Source organism: Hemitrygon akajei, chromosome 5 (genome assembly GCF_048418815.1).
Source record: "Hemitrygon akajei chromosome 5, sHemAka1.3, whole genome shotgun sequence".
Lineage (NCBI taxonomy): Eukaryota > Metazoa > Chordata > Chondrichthyes > Myliobatiformes > Dasyatidae > Hemitrygon > Hemitrygon akajei.
In genome coordinates this window covers 44,293,822-44,312,921 of record NC_133128.1, presented here as the reverse complement: position 1 = coordinate 44,312,921, position 19,100 = coordinate 44,293,822, and the positions used below count along the sequence as shown (strand labels likewise).

The 19,100-nt window shown below is 45.4% G+C and overlaps 1 protein-coding gene across 5 annotated transcripts in view; it reads left to right on the top strand.

Annotated features, from left to right (window-relative positions):
• Nucleotides 1-19,100, top strand: part of spag17 (sperm associated antigen 17) — a 319,678-nt gene that overhangs the window by 46,937 nt on the left and 253,641 nt on the right. For 4 of the 5 annotated variants that reach the window (XM_073045385.1, XM_073045386.1, XM_073045384.1 and 1 more), the window contains exons 9-11: nt 9,754-9,932; nt 16,142-16,276; nt 16,856-16,928. In XM_073045385.1, the coding sequence (XP_072901486.1) occupies nt 9,754-9,932; nt 16,142-16,276; nt 16,856-16,928 (387 nt within the window). Of the gene's footprint in view, nt 1-9,753; nt 9,933-16,141; nt 16,277-16,855; nt 16,929-19,100 lie in introns of those variants that run through there. The other variant, XM_073045387.1, reaches the window with a different exon arrangement.

Genomic DNA, 19,100 nt, shown 5'->3' with positions numbered 1-19,100 from the left:
GAGTCAGTAAGCATCTGTGAAGTCAAAAGGTAGAAGTCAATAATTTGGGTTGAGACCCTGCAGTATATAGCAATTCAGGGGAAGGATGTGATAGAGGCTGGTAGGTGACATGTGGAACTAGGTGGGGAGGGGATAATAGGAGATGGAACCCGGTGGGGGAAGGGGATAGGAAAGGTAAACAAAAGGAGAAGGGAACTAGATGAACAGATGTGAATGTGTGGCGAGGGGAACACCAGATTGTGGTTACCTAAAACTGGAAAATTCAATATTCATGCCATTTCATTGTATGTCACCCAAGTGGAATATAAGGTGGTGTTCTTGCAGTTTGTTTTGGCTTCCCCCTATCAGTGGAAGTGATCAAAGACAGACAGGTTGGGTGGAAGTGGTGAAGAGTTAAATTGACATGTAACTGGAAGCCCAAGATAGCTGTTATGAACAGAGTGCTAGTGCTCTGTAAAATGGTTGTCTTGTCCACACTTGGTTTCACCATTATAGAGAAGACCACATTGTAAGCATCAGTTATAGTAGACCAGGTTGGAAGAGGTGCAGGTGAACCTTTGCCTTGTTGTTTAGATTATTGAATGGTGGTGAGGGAGAAGATGAAGAGACAGATTGTTTCTATTCCTTCACCAAACAATACCAGACCGTGCCATACTTCAGCTTCAAAATTTCAAAAGACAAGTCATCACAACATCACATCATTTTCTCACTAGTATCATCCAAAACAAATGGAAATTACACCAGATCATCTTAAGACTTAATAGTTCACCTCTGGGTGAATACATCTTCGGTGCTTCTTTCTCCACTAAGCTTGCTTCAGTAATTGCCATGAGCATCGGAAATTGTTTGGTTGCAGCACGCACTACAAGAGACTTGAGACAAGGAAGAAAACAGCACAGAACAAGCGCACAGCTCAACAATACAATACCGACAGTTATTGCCATCTTAGTCAGCCATGCTCCCCATCCTCCGAGTCTACTTTCTAACCAGTCAAATAACTGATGTCCGAACCCTGCATTCTGTTTAACTTCCTTTCTTAGACTTTTCAACTTATACATTGCCTTAGTAAATGATCCTTCTGGACTAGTGTTATTTGGTATAAAAGTACAGCACTGCTCTCCAAACATCACACAAACTCCTCCTTTTTCTGCCAACAGCCAGTCCAATGCTTGTCTATTCTGCCACGCCATTTTGCTAGTTGCATCTAACTGTTGTCCCAAGGCCTCCAATGCATCATTGATGTAGTTGATGAATCTTTGCTGATTGTAATATATATAATTTATCCATTCAACATTCTTAATAGTTCCTATCAAGGGTAGAAATGCTTTGAAGCCTACAGCAATCTCATTCCTTGCCTTAAATTTTTTAGGTATACCTCTCGGCTGACCTATACTATCTATCTAAATCGTCGAGTCGGGTTCATATTTTCTCCTTTTCCGCAATAGTGTCTGCTGTTCAGAGATATCAGTGTTGAAGTGTACTTCAGGGGATACTATAACTTCTTGAAGTAGCATAACACACGTACACGTACCTGCCCAATTGAGGGGAAGTGTGGATCTTAGACCTCCTTCCTCACCACACAGCCACCAGGTGTCTACTAAGGGGATGGTCTGGGCGTCCAATGTACCTTCGGGTGGAGGGGAACCTACTATGTGTCTTTCGCCTGGGGTTACATCCCACATCTGAGTGCCACTACCTCTGAAATGACCCACTGGATGAGCACCTTTCCGCATAAAACATTCATAGCTCAACTGATACTGCATTATAAGCTGTTCCAGTGTAGGTGTCTGGCTTGTTCCTCCTGTCTGTCTCCTGCTAACTGTTCCTCCGCATCACTTACCTCGGACTCCTCACCTGATTGTCCTTGCAGGACTGCCCTTGTGCAGTGGTTCGGATGGTACCAGGTGGAGCGTCTTTCTACCTGAACTGCGGTGGGTGATGCCTTGGTCACCGTAAAGGGTCCTTCCCTTCTTGGCTCGTTCCACTTTCTCCAAAAAAGTCGCACGTAAACCTGGTCTCCTGGTTTGATCAGTCCTTCCCCTTGTACAGTCTCCGGCTCTTTCTGTTTTTCCTGTGCATAAATAGACTTATGTATCATAGTTAGCTGCTGCATGTATTGTTTCAATTCTATTTCCAATTGTTCCAAACTAGGTCCTTTATATGGCCCTCTCCACTGGGGCACTGGCATGGGCCTCCCAGTTAGCATCTCATGCGGTGTCAGGCATGTCATTCCATTAGTTTGCATGTGGTAACTTATCAATGCTAACGGTAAAGCATTGACCCAATTAAGTTTAGTGTCTGCACAGATCTTGTTCAGTTTGGCTTTCAGGGTTCCATTAATTCTCTCTACCATGCCCTGCGACTGAGGATGGTATACACATCCAAATCTTTGCTTTATCCTCAGCGCTTGTAGTACCAATTTGACCACTTTCTGGATAAAAGGTGAACCATTGTCTGAGCTAACTTCTGTAGGTATTCCAAACCTTGGGATCACTTCATTTGTCAGATATTTCAACCTCTTTCATTGTCCCTACCATTATTTTAATGCAATTGTTGTCTTCTGATATCCACACCTCCGGCGTGATTTTCCTCCACACTCTTACGGTTTCAGCACGCTTAACTAAGGGTCCTAAGTCTTTAGACTGATATCCCTTGTTTACCAACAACGTTACGTGGGGTGCAGCCTCGGTATCTTGTACCATTTTTCTAAAAAGGTGTTCCACTTAACTTGTAAAGCTGCCCCTTGCTTTCCAATTATCACAGCCTCCCCTTCCAGGTGCTGTTGGGTACATGCTTCCACGTGCCATCTCTCCTCTAACTCCCTGTTCTGAGTCTCGTCAAAAATCACTGTATAATGTAGCTCAGATTTGGGCATTACAGCCCTGGGTAATATAGCCTGCATGCCCTTTTTCCATTTTCCCAGGTTTCCTGAATCTGATCTGCTGCTATTTCTCCTATCCAAAAGACATTAGCCTTCTTATCTTCTTGCACTATCAATTGAGCCCCTGCTCTTTCCATGCTCAGCCCATTTCTGTTGCATTCTAATTTTAATTCCAGTTTCAATAAGGCATCTCTGCCTAACAAATTAATCGGAGTTCCTTTAGATACTAACACTGGCAAAACAATTCCTTTATTTCCCATTCTCAACTGCACTGGAGCCATGCACTGTGTCAACTGTGTTTTCCGTGAGAACCCTACTGTCTTAATAAACTTTCCTGACATGGGAAGGTGAAGGGCATACTGTGGCTGTACACAAGTATACATGGCTCCAGTATCTATCATCATTGGTGTCAGTTGCCCTTCTAACATAACCTGAACAATGGGTTCCTCATCTGCCTCCCTTGTTATCATTGGGTAATGTGCCTTCCCACTCGAGTTCTCGGGGCACCCCTAATACCTTGCATAGGGGTTCACAGGTCCGCTTGGGCCTGTGGGGGCTGGTCCTTGGCTAAACTTTAGTTCCCTTCTTATCAGTTCCTGCTGGTGTGTGATAGGCCATGGTGTAAACGGACAATCTCTTCTCATGTGACCTGACTGATTACATCCCCAGCACAATCTCTCTACTTCTCTTTCCCCCTGTTTCCTCACTTGTCCCCTCTGCCCATAGCTCCTCTGTCCCCCTCCTTGGGACTTCTAGTCCTGTCTGGGCTGTTTGAATTTAGTCTGTTCCTGATAGGGCATTTGTGGGAATGCTCCTCCAAAGAGGTTGATTATTGGCATGGGGTTTTCCGGCCCTTGTCTTACAGTATGATCGGTTCCTCCATATAGCAGTGCTTCATTCAGTTCGATGGCTGTACTCGGACACGTGGTTGCTGGCAGCATCTTTTTGCTTTTCTCTTTTTCCTTCTTTTTGAGTTCTTCGAGTTGCATTTGTTTTAACTTTCTTTGCACCTCTTCCTGCTGCTCAGCCAACCTTCGTTTGTCTTTCCAGTATTTCTCAACCGCATGGACTACGTGGTCTCTGAATTCTTGTGGGGTCATTGACGTCAGCCCAACCACTTCCTCCAGTTCGGATTTTACTTGCGGAGGCATTGCATCCAAAATGCTATGTCAGAACAGTGAGGTCATAAATAAGCTATTTTCCACCTCTTGCTCAGTCTCCAGTCTCCACCTTTTCAACTGGTTTTCTACATAGGCTGCTGGGTTTTCAGTGTCTCCCAGTGGATCCCCCTTTAAGGCTTTGGGGTCCACTTTGGGTGGATAAAGCTTCCTGAGGGCCTGCCATACCCTCTGCCTCACTCTGTCAAACCCGTCTCCATCAGTTCTCGGGTCGTTCGAGTTTATTATGCCAGCCATTTCCATTAGTTCGTTAAATTTGGAGGTTCCCATCAACCTTATCAATAGTGCCTTCAAATCTCCCATAGCCAATAATCGTCCCGCCGTTTCTTCTTCAAAGGCTCTAATCCATTTCTCTGCTCCTTCATGTAGACTGGGCAGAGTGCTTTTCAGCCCTTCTAGGTCCTGGGATCCCCAAGGGATATACTACACTTGTCCTGATCCTTTAACTAACAACGGCATCATTCTTCCTCCTTCTTCCCACCTGCCCTGGCTCTCCTCCTCGCCTGACTCCCCATCCGTCTCTGGGTATGTCTTTACTGTCTCCCACACAAATTTCTCCGCGTTCCTCTTCTTCCCTCGGTCTCCCTGTGGAGTCCTTCCTTTCTGTCCTGATTCAATACTTGGTTGGCCCCGGAGTAATTTTCACATCTCCTCTGGCAATTCCCTCTCAGTAACTTATCTAGCTCTCTCTCTACTTCCGCAAGTCGCTTCCCTACCGCCTCCTTCTGCTCTTCTAGGCTTCTGCCTCCTACCTCTTCCCCACAAATTCTCGCATCCTCTCTCTCACCACTTAACTCTTGCTCCTCCAATGAGTCACCTTCTCTTTCTTCCTGTCCGTGTCTGTACACCTGTGGCAGGGACTCCTCATGATCCTTACTCATGCTTGATTCCCTTCTCTCTTGTGTTTCTCCAAGACTCTCGTCTCCTATCTTCTTTCCACTTCCTCTTGAATGCCTCAGCTCTTCCTGCCCTGATGAGCCACTTTCTTTTCTAGTCTGTTCATTTCTACGGTATAACCGATACTCCTCATACTCCTTTTCCTCTCTCAAGTATTTCATCTGTTCAGTCTCTTCTCTCATTTCTCTCTTTGCCTGTTCCACCTTTATCCTTTCTGCCTGTATCTCCTTCCATATCACCGCTTTTTCCTTCTCGTATTGTCTTTTTTCCTTCTCATTATCCCAAACTTGTACTTCTCCCTGCATGTTTACTGTACCAGTCAGCAGGGGGCACTGCTTAGGGGTTCCTTCCTCATTATAGGGAGGGGGCCTTTCTGCCTCTTTCACATCCAGGTATGGAGCTGAGGCCAGCTTCTCACTGTACCTCTCTCTCTAACAGGCTATTTCTCCAGCACCTTAGTGTCTTCCTCGCTTGTAATAATATTCTACCTGTCCTCCTCAGCCTCTCTCCTTCCGTTCTGAAGAGTTTTAGCACTTCCATTTCTCATTCTCTTTTTTGCTCTCTTTTCTTAGATTTATCTTTTGGTTTGTAATTTTTAATTAGTGCCTCCATTTCTTCGCATAAGCTTACATAAAACGTTCCTTCTCTTGGCCATTTTGTGACCAGGTTCTTGGTTCTTTTTTCCCATTTTTCTGAAGTTTTTGTGATCTCACATTTATTTACCGGAAATTTTTTGCTCAGAATCTCTACAACCTGTCATGTTGTTCTCTCTTTTTAAGGTATTTCAGAGATTTACAGTTCGTTTGCTGGATAATACTGTTTACTCTAATTCTATGCCTAGTCTATCGTCTATCTACCAGCGCTTTAAACTATATATCGGACTGTCCTTGTTTCCTATTCCGTTCTTCCCGTACAGACCTCTACCTAGAGTGGTATCCACAGAACTTTCTCTTTGCACCTCGTCTATTCAGACCCTTATCTCTTAAGACAGTACCTATGAGGATTTTCTCTATGCACCTCGTCTATTCAGACCCTTATCTCTTAAGGCGGTATCCACGAGGATTTTTTCTATTTTCCTTTCTCTGCCTGTTCAGACCTTCATTTCGTATGAAGCGGTATCCACAGGGACTTACCAGCACCACGTGGAATTTTTCTTCACTTAACTCCTTATTAGCTTATTCGTACTTACCCCCACTGCAGTGTTCTCGATCAATCCTCTGAGCCACCTGTTAACCCCCAATTCTGCCAGATTCTTTGGACCAGAGAGACCCTTCGACAGTGGTTCCACACTTCTGAGTCTCTGAGACCTCCCCAAAACCAACAGAATTCTTAGTCCAAATTGTCGCAAAAAGCGCTTACCTTTTGTTTGGGTGCACCCTTAATTCTGTTAGCCCTGTGGGGGCCCCTAGAGGACCGCAAAGCGTCCCCAATCTGCCGTTTCCTTTCTGCGGGTCTCTTTCCAGTCCTGCAGCGGTTGCCAATTTTTGTTGTGGTTCCTTGAAATAACCAGGAGACGCAGAAGATTCTTCGAGAAGTTTAAGCCTTTATTTGCAAACAAAAGCTGAGACAATTAATGAGCGTGTCACTAATTGTCCGCCGAACCCTAGTTCACAGTATTCTTTATAGTAATTTCTTATCTTAGTCGCATTAGCATACCCCGTCTCCTGTCTCAGTTACATTAGCATACCCCGTCTCCTATCTCAGTTACATTAGCATACCCCGTCTCCCATCTCAGTTACATTAGCATACCCTGTCTCCTATCTCAGTTACATTAGCATACCCCGTCTCCCATCTCAGTTACATTAGCATACCCTCGTCTCCTATCTCAGTTACATTAGCATACCCCGTCTCCTATCTCAGTTACATTAGCATACCCCGTCTCCTATCTCAGTTACATTAGCATACCCCGTCTCCCATCTCAGTTACATTAGCATACCCCGTCTCCTATCTCAGTTACATTAGCATTCCCCGTCTCCTATCTCAGTTACATTAGCATACCCCGTCTCCTATCTCAGTTACATTAGCATACCCCGTCTCCCATCTCAGTTACATTAGCATACCCCGTCTCCTATCTCAGTTACATTAGCATACCCCGTCTCCTATCTCAGTTACATTAGCATACCCCGTCTCCTATCTCAGTTACATTAGCATACCCCGTCTCCCATCTCAGTTACATTAGCATACCCCGTCTCCTATCTCAGTTACATTAGCATACCCCGTCTCCTATCTCAGTTACATTAGCATACCCCGTCTCCCATCTCAGTTACTTTAGCATACCCGGTCTCCCATCTCAGTTACATTAGCATACCCCGTCTCCCATCTCAGTTACATTAGCATACCCGGTCTCCTATCTCAGTTACATTAGCATACCCCGTCTCCCATCTCAGTTACATTAGCATACCCCGTCTCCTATCTCAGTTACATTAGCATACCCCGTCTCCTATCTCAGTTACATTAGCATACCCCGTCTCCTATCTCAGTTACATTAGCAAACCCCGTCTCCCATCTCAGTTACATTAGCATACCCCGTCTCCCATCTCAGTTACATTAGCATACCCCGTCTCCCATCTCAGTTACATTAGCATACCCCGTCTCCTATCTCAGTTACATTAGCATACCCCGTCTCCTATCTCAGTTACATTAGCATACCCCGTCTCCTATCTCAGTTACATTAGCATACCCCGTCTCCTATCTCAGTTACATTAGCATACCCCGTCTCCTATCTCAGTTACATTAGCATACCCCGTCTCCTATCTCAGTTACATTAGCAAACCCCGTCTCCCATCTCAGTTACATTAGCATACCCCGTCTCCCATCTCAGTTACATTAGCATACCCCGTCTCCTATCTCAGTTACATTAGCATACCCCGTCTCCTATCTCAGTTACATTAGCAAACCCCGTCTCCCATCTCAGTTACATTAGCATACCCCGTCTCCCATCTCAGTTACATTAGCATACCCCGTCTCCCATCTCAGTTACATTAGCATACCCCGTCTCCTATCTCAGTTACATTAGCATACCCTCGTCCCCTATCTCAGTTACATTAGCATACCCTCGTCTCCTATCTCAGTTACATTAGCATACCCTATCCGTTTGCAACGCTTATCACCAGCACATTAGCTTCTCCGTTCGCCACCAATATTTCTGCTCAGTAGCCCATACTTGCTCTAGTCTACTCCTTGTTTCTACTACGTGTTCCCCTTCCTGGCTTTGACTGGTCCCCATACCATCACACCACTCCTCGATCCCGTCTACCACCGTTATCTCTACATTGCTTACTTTCACTGTTAGCTACATTCTCAAGGCATTGATGTGTTCAATAGTACAGAGACAATACAGAGATTTCATTCTCCTAAATTGGATACATACATAGCAAATAGCAAACACAAGGCTGGTTACTAGTTTTGGTTACACAGCAAACAATTTGCTTTATTCTCCAATATGCTGCAAGTTCATCTACCTTATTCCGTATACTGCGCGCATTCAAATATAACACCTTAAGTCCTGTTTTCACCTTTTTCAATTTTGTCGCACCATGCTTAACCTTTTGATTCCTAACTTCGTCTGAGATCTTATCAACATCTGCCTCCATAACCTCTCCACTAACTGTTCTGGCACTCTGATTCCCATCAACCTGAAACTCTAATTTAAGCTGCACCATGCAGCATTAACAAACCTTCCCGCTAGGATATTAGTTACCCCTCCAGTTCAGGTGCATACTGTCCTTTCTGTACAGTTCCCACCTTCCCTTGAAGAGAACCCAATAATCCCAAAATTTTATGCCCTCCCTCCTACACCAACTCCTTAACCATGTATTAAACTGTATAATCTTCTCAGTCCTAGCCTCACTAGCACATGGCACGGATAGCAATCCTGAGATCACAACCCTGGAGGTCCTGTCCTTTAACTTAGAACCTAACTTCCTGAACTCCCTATGTAGAATCTCATCACTCATCCTGTGCAAGTCATTGGTACCTACATTCCCTCAACAGTATCCAAGGTGTATTTTAGGGAAACTTGTAGGTCCCTCAAAATGCACAACAGTATCCAAACCTGTTGTTGAGAAGGGTGGCCTCAGGGGTAGTCTGCACTGGCTCCTTAACCCCTTTCCCCTTCCTGACTGTCATCCAATTTCCTGTGTCCTGCACCTTGGGTGTAACTACCTCTCTGTATGGCATATCAATCACCCCTTCAGCCTCCTGAATGACCCAGAGTTCATCCAGTTCCAGCTCTTTAATGTGGCTTGGTAGAAGCAGCAACTGGATGCATTTCTCAACATTGTAGTGATCAGGGATACTGGAAGTCTCCCTGCCTTCCCACATCCCACAAGAAGAGCATTGCATTGATGGGAGGGCTTTACCCCATGATCAACTGGGCCATATCCACTACTATTTGTAGGCTTTTCCATTCAAGGGCATTGGTGTTCCCATACCAAGCTGTGATGGAATCAGTCAATATACTCTCCAAGGCACATCTGTAGAAGTTTGTCAAAGTTTGAATTGACATACAAAATCTTCGCAAACTTCTAAGAAAGTAGAGGTGCTGCTGTGTTTTCTTCATAATGGCACATACATGTTGGACCCAGAACAGTTCCTCAGAATCCTCCTCTGATTCCCCAATCTGTACCCCAGGTACTCAACATAGAAACCAGCTCAAATACTGAATATAGAAACAACTGTACCAAATTACTCATACAATTTAATCTTGTTAAGTGTTATGCATTATGAGGGGCCTACAAGTTCCCCTAAAATGTAAAATATTTTAAAGAAGTCTAACAAATTGCTTGACATTTACAGCTACTGAAGCAGAGAAGCAGCAGAAAGAGGCAGCTATCAAAAGCCTGGAATTGTTTTGGAAGTACCTTGACCCTGTTCTGAATAGTGGAAAACCTGGATCTAAACTCTTTGATATAGCCAAACTCCAGTATACAGTGAAGGAAAGCATGTTACCAGAAGAATGGAATGATGATGCAAAGGTCAGTATCAATTCAAAACCTTGGATATATCTTTGTTCCTAGTTTGATATGGGTAAAGCCCTCCCTATCATTGATCAAGTCTACACAGGGCGCTGTTGCAGGAAAGCAGAATCCATCATCAAGGACCCACCACCCAGGTCATGCTCTCTTCTCACTGCTGCCATCAGGAAGACGGTACAGAAGCCTCAGGAGTCACACCACCTTCAACCATCAGGCACGTGAACCAGTGGGTTCACTCAACTTCACTTGCCCCATCACTGAACTGTTCCCACAAACCATGGACTCACTTTCAAGAACTCTTCATCTCATTTTCTCAATATCTATTGCTCACTTATTTATTGTTAGTATTTCTTTTTTTCTCATCATATTTGCACTATTTGTTGTCTTTTGCACATGGGCTGCTTGTCTGTCCTGTCAGATGTGGTCTTTCATTGATTCTATTATGGTTCTTGCATTTACTGAGAATGCCCACAAGAAAACAAATCTCATGGTTGTCTATGATGACATATATATAGTCTGATAATTTACTTTTTATTTTATACTTTGTAGTTTGCTGCAGGGTGCTTTTAACAAACTAAAATTATAAAAGCAAAATATTGGAGGCTAAACTGAACATGCTAGACCTGCTAGCAAGTCTGGCGACACAAGTTCAAGATTGAGCAGATGGTGCCAGCCTTAGTTTTGATTGAATAAAAGTGTGGTTATCAAGTTCAAGGTCAAGTTTACTGCCATATGCTCAAGGACGTATATGCACAGATGAAATGAAAGACTTGCATGCAGCAGCATCTCAGGAACATAGCATCATCTGGGAACATTAATATGAAAAACATACATTAAACATAAATTGTACAACATTTTTAGAAGAAAAAACAGAACAAAAAAAATCCATTTAGTGCAAGTGATCGTAGTGACAATGAGGAGGTGCCAGTTGGTTCAGGAACTGAATGGTTCCACAGAGATACATGGAATGCTTGAAGTGCCAGTTCCAAGGATGCATTGGTTTTCATTTTAGACCCATCTGTTGTGGAAGAGTGCCAGGAAATGTTAAAGGACATTTCCTTTGATACCCAGAAAATGGCCAAGAAGAGCAGGTTTAGCTGCCTCATTGACTATCACCCAGCCCCACTCATATCTACTGTGATGAAGTGCTTTGAGACGTTGGTCATGGCTAGAATCAGCTCCTGCCTAAGCAATGACCTGGAACCCCTGCAATTTGCCTAACATCACAATAGATCTACAGTGGATGCAGTATCACTGGCTCTCCACTCAGTCTTGGATCACCTGGACAATAGCAATACAGGTCAGGCTGCTGTTTATTCATAGCTCAGTGTTCAACACAATTATACCCTCGGTTCTAATCAACAAGCTGAAAAATATAGATCTCTGTACCTCTCTCTGCAACTGATTTCTTCACCAGGACATCACAGTTCATGTGGATTGAAAATGCCATCACCTCCTCATTGACAATCAACACTGGCACACCTCAAGGATGCATGCTTAGTGCACTGCTGTTCTCTCTCTACCACCATGATTGTGTGGATAGGCACAGCTCAAATGCCATGTATAAATTTGTTGATAATGCAATTGTTGGCAGAATGTCAGATGGTGATGAGGAGTTGTACAAGAGCGAGATAGATCAGCTGGTTGAGTGGTGTCGCAGCAAACTCAACATCAGTAAGATCAAGGAATTGATTGTAGATTTCAGGAAGGGTATGTCGAGGGAACACACACCAGTCCTCAGCGAGGGATTCAAAGTGGAAAGAGTGAGCATTTTCAAGTTCCTGTGAGTCAACATCTCTGGCGATCTATTCTGGACCCAACATAATTGATGCAATTAAAAAGAAGGTATGACAGCAGCTTAATTTCATTTGGAGTTTGAGGAAGAGTTTCCTCTCTTTCTGCACTACTTATTTAAATTAATTTTCTTTTTATATACACTGATTGTAATTTATAGTTTTTTTGCCATGCATTACAATGTACTGCTGCCACAAAATAACAAATTTCACGACATACTTTATGGCAGTGATATTAAACCTGATTCTGATGTCTTATGTCAGACATAAATACCAACTAATTGAATAACATTTCTTATTCCCCACTAGATCATGTTGGGGGTTACCCTCAAGTATATATTGTTAGCAGGTTTCTGGTGGTATTTGCAAAACAATAGGACAGGCTATAGTTTGCTTCATTGTAGCATGGATAGCGATGCTAGCTAAGGATGTGCAATTATATTTTGCTTTTCTGCCTTCCCCTTTGTGTTTCATTCTTGATAAACCTACATTTGTAGTCGTGCGCAACGCACTACTAAAGAAACACGGAGGCAGAGAGAGCTGAACTCAGAATGCCTTTACTGATTCGTCCATCGGGGGAGTGGAGCCCCCAGTCTGTGTGGCTTGCCTGGGTGGCCGGCCTCGCCGGTGAGGTGCAGGTACCCTCACTGGTTGCTCAACATCCAAGTGCACCAGTTTGAGGCGGTCCACTGTAAAAGTCTCTTCCTGGCCACCCACCTCCACGACACATGTGGTTCCGTTGTGCTGGATCACCTTGAAGGATCCCTCATACGGCCGCTGTAGAGGTGACCTCTGCATGCCCCTGCGAATAAAAACATACTCACAGTCTTGGAGGTCTTTAGGGGTGAAGGATGGCGTGGGACCATGCCTGGAGGTCGGGACCGGTGCCAGGGTCCCTACCTTGTCCCGCAGCCTCGTTAGCACCGCTGCTGGAGTTTCTTCCGAACCTTGGGCCTCTGGTACAAACTTGCCTGGGTCCGTCAGGGGGGTGCAGCAGACCAATTCTGCTGAGGAGCTGTCCAGGTCCTCCTTGGGGACTGTGCAGATGCCCAGTAGGACACAGGGAAGCTCATCTGTCCAGTTGGGGCCCCTGAGGTACGCCATCAGGGCCGACTTGAGATGCCGATGGAATCGCTTTACCAAACCGTTGGACTGGGGATGGTTCACTGTGGTCTGATGCAGCTGGGTGCCCAGGAGCTGCGCCAGTGCTGTCCACAAACCAGACATGAACTGTGCCCCTCTGTCGGAGGTGATGTCCGGAGGCCGAACCTGGCGATCCAGTTTGCGATGAGCATCCTGGCGTAGGACTCAGTGGACATGTCTGCGAGCGGTACGGCTTCCGGCCATCTGGTGAACCTGTCTACCATGGTAAAGATATACCTGGCGCCCCGGGAGACTGGCAGGGGGCAGATGATGCCCACGTGGATGCGTTAGAACCTCCTGTGCGTCAGCTGAAACTGCTGGAGGGGAGCCTTCACGTGCCACTGGACTTTGGCAGTCTGGCAGTGTACGCAGATCCTGGCCCATTGTCTGACCTGTTTGCGCAAACCGTGCCAGACGAATCTGTCCGCTACCAGCTTGATGGACGCCCGGATGGACGGGTGGGCCAGGTCATGCAGCATGTCGAACACCCGATGCCTCCACGCTGCTGGTATCACGGGTCGGGGTTTGCTGGTAGACACGTCGCACAGGAGTCGATCCCCTGCTGAGCCGATGGAGACGTCCTCCAACTGAAGCCCCGAAACGGCGGTGCGGTAAGCCGGGATTTCGGTGTCTGACCGTTGCTGCGCCATGTCGGTTGACTCTGTGGCCCAAGAAGTCGATTTCCATCAGCCCGAACTGGCACTTCGCTTGATTGATTGCCAGTCCGTGGTTGCTCAGGCGTTGGCAGAGCTGGCGCAAATGTGCCACGTGCTCTTGGTGCGAACTGCTGGCCACCAGGATATCGTCCAAGTAAATGAAAAAGAAATCCAGGCCATGTCCCACCGAGCCCATGAGCCTTTGGAAAATTGGGGCTGCATTCTTGAGACTGAAAGGCATCCTCAGGAATTCGAACAAGCAGAACGGGGTGATGAGGGCTGTCTTGGGCACGTCATTGGGGTGCACTGGGATCTGATGGTATCCCCTGACCAAGTCGAGTTTGGTTGCTCCATGCAGGTTCACCGTGAAGTCCTGGATGTGGGGTACCGGGTATCTGTCGGTGGTTGTGGTGTCATTGAGCCTTCTGTAGTCTCCACAGGGCCTTCATCCTCCTGCGGACTTGGGCACCATGTGCAGCGGGGATGCCCACGGGCTGTCTGGGCAGCGTACAATTCCCATCTCTTCCATCTTACGGAACTCTTTCTTGGCAAGGTGGAGCTTGTCCGTTGGGAGCCTGCGAGCTTGGGCGTGCAGCGGCAGTCCTTGCGTGGGGATGAGGTGCTGCACGCTGTGCTTGGGGTCGGCCGTGGAGAACTGCGGGGTGACAATGGAGGGGAATTCCGCCAACACCCTGGCAAATTCATTACCCAAGAGGGTCACGGAATCCAGGTGGAGGACCGGTAGCTTGGCTTCTCCGAGTTGGAAAGTCTGGAACGTCTCGGCGTGGACCAAACGCTGGCCTTTTAGGTCGACCAGGAGGCAGTTGGCTCGTAGGAAATCTGCCCCTAGTAGTGGCTGTGACACCGCTGCCAACGTGAAAGTCCAAGTGAAACGGCTGGACCCGAAATGCAGTGAGATAGTTCGCGGGTCGTACGTCCGAATACTGGTGCCATTTGCAGCGGTGAGTCCGGGGCCTGGGACCGCGTTATGAGTGTCCATGTTCGAGGGGGGGAGTACACTGACCTCGGCCCCGGAGTCTACCAGGACACACCGCCCGGAGTGTCGGTCCCAGAGGTACAGGAGGCTGTCTCGGTGGCCAACTGTTGTAGCCATTAGCGACAGCTGGCCCCGGCATTTCCCGGAAAAGCATATGGTGGACAGCAGCGGCATGCGCCTGAACCCCATCTTTGGTGATAGAAATACCATTATTCCGAACTTTCGTCTTTTTCCCCCGTGGGTCTCGACGGCTTCGGTTGCGGAGCCTGGGCTTTGGAGCGCGCAATCGTGGCTAGGCCAATGGAGGCTGCTCCACGTTGCTTGCTCTGCCAAAGGACGTCTGCTTTAACTGCAACCCTGCATGGGCCGCTGAAATCCTCACTCACGAGGAGGAGGCGAATGTCCTCTGGCATTTGCTCGAGGAACAACTGTTAAAATAAAAAGCACAGCTTATGGCCGTCCATGAGTGCCAGCATATCATTTATGAGCAAACACGAGGAAATCTCCAGATGCTGGTAATTCAAACAACACACACAAAATGCTGGTAGAACACAGCAGGCCAGGCAGCATCTATAGGGAGAAGCGCTGTCGACGTTTCGGGCCGAGACGTCGACAGCGCTTCTCCCTATAGATGCTGCCTGGCCTGCTGTATTCTACCAGCATTTTGTGTGTGTTGTTGTTATCATTTATGAGCTCAGATGGCGTGCAGTCGCCCAGGCCGTCCATGTGTAGGAACCGTGTAGCTCGTTTGCGGTGGGAGAGTCCGAAGGTACGGATCAGGAGCACCTTAAGCTTAGTGTACCTGTCCTCCATTGGTGGCTGGCGTAGGAAGTCGATGATCCGGCCTGTCCTGGTCGAGTGTGCTAACCATGTGGTAGTACCGCGTGGCATTGGCTGTAATGTCTCTGATATTGAACTGGGCCTCAGCCTGCTCAAACCAAACGTGGGGCTGAGTGGCCCAAAAGGTCGGGAGCTTCAGAGAGACCGCGCTGTGCGAGTTGCTCGATCTCATGGCTGGTCGCTGAGTCGTCAGCTCCAGATGCCGTCTGGAACGTCGGTGTCACCAATGTAGTTGCGAGCAACGCACTACTAAAGAAACACACGGAGGCAGAGAGAGCTGAACTCAGAATGCCTTTACTGATTCCAAATCGTGCGCTTAAATCTCCCCTCCCATGGGCCCCCATGTGGCGGGTCAGACTGTCCCCAGAAGGTCCGCCCAGAGCGTGTAGTTCCAAACGCGCTACCACGTGTCTGCCCGCGGCTCCTAATGGCGGTTTGAGTCATGCGTGTGTGGGCCGCCACACATTCCCACTTCGTCTGTTTTAAAAGCAGTGACATATGTTTAACTTGACCCCATTCATCATGTTCTTTTTTTCTCTTTCATTCTTTGCTTCCTAAAGCATAATTGGATTATTTTCACAGTGTGAGGGTAACAGAATTTGGTTGAATTTATGTTTATTCAGGAATAGTATGCAATTCACCAGAGCATTGAAATAACCCTGCAAAAAAAAACACACTATTTGTCATTGTAAGATTGCTCAAAAACCATAGTATTTTGTAATTATTGTGCTTTATTTTATCGGTACATTTCTGAATGCAATCTTAATTCTTTCTTGTCAGCTGGAGCTTGGTACAGCGATATTTGAAGATATTGCCAGCATGATTTATGATTGTGAAGACTGGAAACGGCAATATCAGAATTATCTGCACAATGTCAAGTTGATTACTGTCCCTGGAGCTTTAAAAAATGAAGAGGTAAAGCAACAAAGTGAATTTTTTTTTATTGATGATAAGTATTTTGAATATGTTACTCAACTACTGAACTCGAGGATATCAGTTTAAGATGAGAGAGGACAGATTTAATAGAAACTTGAAGGGCAATATTTTTACCCAGAGAGTGAATAGCATATGGAATCACTTCCAGGGGAAGTAGTTGAGACAGGTGCATTAACAACATTTGAAAGATACTTTGACAGGTACATTTAATAGGAAAGGTTTAGAGGGATATGGACCAAATGCAGGCAAATGGGAATTTTGATCAGCATGGAGACGTAGTCTGAAGGACTTGTTTCCATGTTGTTTGACTCTAAGAAAAAGAGTCAGTAGATCATACTGGAGGAAATACCAACAGATTAAAAGAATCAGAGGGCAGGAAAAATGATGATGGAGTAACACCATTACAATATACAGTACTGTGCAAAAGTATTAGACATATCTATCTATCTATGGTACCTAAGACTTTTGCACAGTCATGTGGAAAATAAAGCAATTACATAGGGAGATAAAGCATGTAAAATTTATTTGAGTTTCTTTGGTTGATTGATACTCCTACAGATACTTGCACTTCACTCTTCTGTCAGCAGGAAGAAACTTTCCTCAGCCAACTTAGCATCTTATCTTGAGCAAGGTATGTAAATCTTTAAGCTGTCTGGTGAAAATGCTTTAAATTATATTTCCAAGTGGTAAAAATTAACATTTTTAGCCCAAATTTTCCCACCGTGGGAATTTTAGTAATGCTTTCCTTTAGTACTTTGTCAATTTAAGTCCTCCAGTCGCAAATTAATTCCATATTTTAATCAAAAAGTTATCTAAGTACACCATAGTAAGAATAATAGCAACGCTGATGGGGAACATCCAATAGCCAAGAAAAATGGATTGTTGACTTCACACTCAATGTCTGCAACACTGAGGAAATGATAATGAACTTCAGGAAGTTAGGGAAGTACATTCCAGTGTGCTCATTGAGGAATCAGTGGTGGAAAAGGTGAGTAGCTTTAAGTTCCTGAGCATCAATATCATAAAGGATCTACCATGGGTCCAATGCATGGAGTGACAAAGAAAGCACACTTGTCAAGAGTTTGAGGAAACTTGGTATGTCATCAAAGACTCTTGCAGATTTCTACAGATGTACAATGGAGAGCATTCTGTCTGGTTGCATCTCATGTATGGAGCCTGCCTTGTACATGATCACAAGTGGCTGAAGAGGCTTGTAGACTCAGCCAGTTCCATCATGTGCACAACACTCCACAGAGTTGAGGACATCTTCAAGAGGCTGTACCTAACCATCCAGGACATGCCCTCTTCATGTTACTAGCATTGGGGAAGAGATACAGGAGGCTGAAAACCCATACTTCATATGTTAATAACAGCTTCTTCCCCTCCACCATCATGTTTCTGAACAGTCCATCAGCACATGACACTACATTGATATTCATCTTTTGCATAATTTTAGTAACTCTCAATAATTTTTATGTGTTGCACTATACTATTGTTGCAAAACAACACACATCATTGGTAATAAACCTGATTCTGGTTCTGAAGCCTTGCAAGTAAACCACTCAAAATCAAAACTGAAATAATAATTCCATTCTGGATCAAATCCCTTGTGTACTACTAACTACATATGCAACTTCCTGCTGTCTTGTAATCAAATGAAACTAAAATACAAAGCCAGTCACATCCCAGTTTGACCCATGCCTGAATATTTTTTGCAAAACATAAGCTTAATACATGTAATCGTGTACTAACTGGCCTGGATTAGATAGTAACGCAAACTTTAACCAATCTTTATTGTTCATTTTCTTACTACCTTTAATATAATTTTGATTGGGAGGGTGAACAGCCAGAGGTCTTGATCCATGTAGGTACCAATGACATAGTAGGATGAATGATAAGGTTCTACCTAGGGAGTTCTGGGAGTTAGGTGCCAAATTAAAGGGCTGGACTTCCAGGGTTGTGATCTCAGGATTGCTACCTGTCCCATGTGCTAAGGAGGCTAGAACTAGGAAGATTATATGGTTTAATACCTGGCTAAGGAGTTGGTGTAGAAGGGAGGGCATATGATTTTTGGATCATTGGACTCTTCTGGGGAAGGTGGGACCTGTACAGAAGGGTCAGTTTGCACCTGAACTGGAGGGGGACTATTATCTCAGTGGGAAAGTTTGCTAATGCTGCATGGGGGAGTGGAAATTAAAATTGTGGGGGGATGGGAACTGCAGTACCAGAGCAATTAGTGGAGAGGTTGTGGAGGAAGATGTTGGTAAGACCTCAGACAAAGTCAAGAAAAAAAAAGGTTGATCATGGTGCATCTAATGTCCTGAGCTGCATATATTTCAATGCAAGTACCCCGTAGGAAAGACAGATGAGTTCAAGACATGGATCAACACCTGGAATCGTGATGTTGTAGCCGTTAGTAAGACTTGATTGCAGGAGGGACAGGACTGGCAGCTCAATATTCTGGGGTTTCGTTGTTTTAGACATGACAGAGCAGGAGGGATTAAAGGAGGAGGGGTAACGTTACTAATCAGAGAAAGTGTCACAGCAGTGCTCAGTCAAGACAGACTGGAGAACTCGACTAATGAGATGTTATGGGTTGAACTGAAAAATAAGAAGGGTATGACCATCTTAATTGGGCTGTATTATAGACCACCCAAAAATTCCTAGGGATTTAGAGGAACAAATTTATAAAGAGCTTCCATTGTTGCAAGAAACATAAGGTTGTTATAGTAGGTGAGTTTAACTTTCCACATATTGACTGGGTATCCCATACTGTAAAAGGGCTAGTTGGGATAGAGTTTGT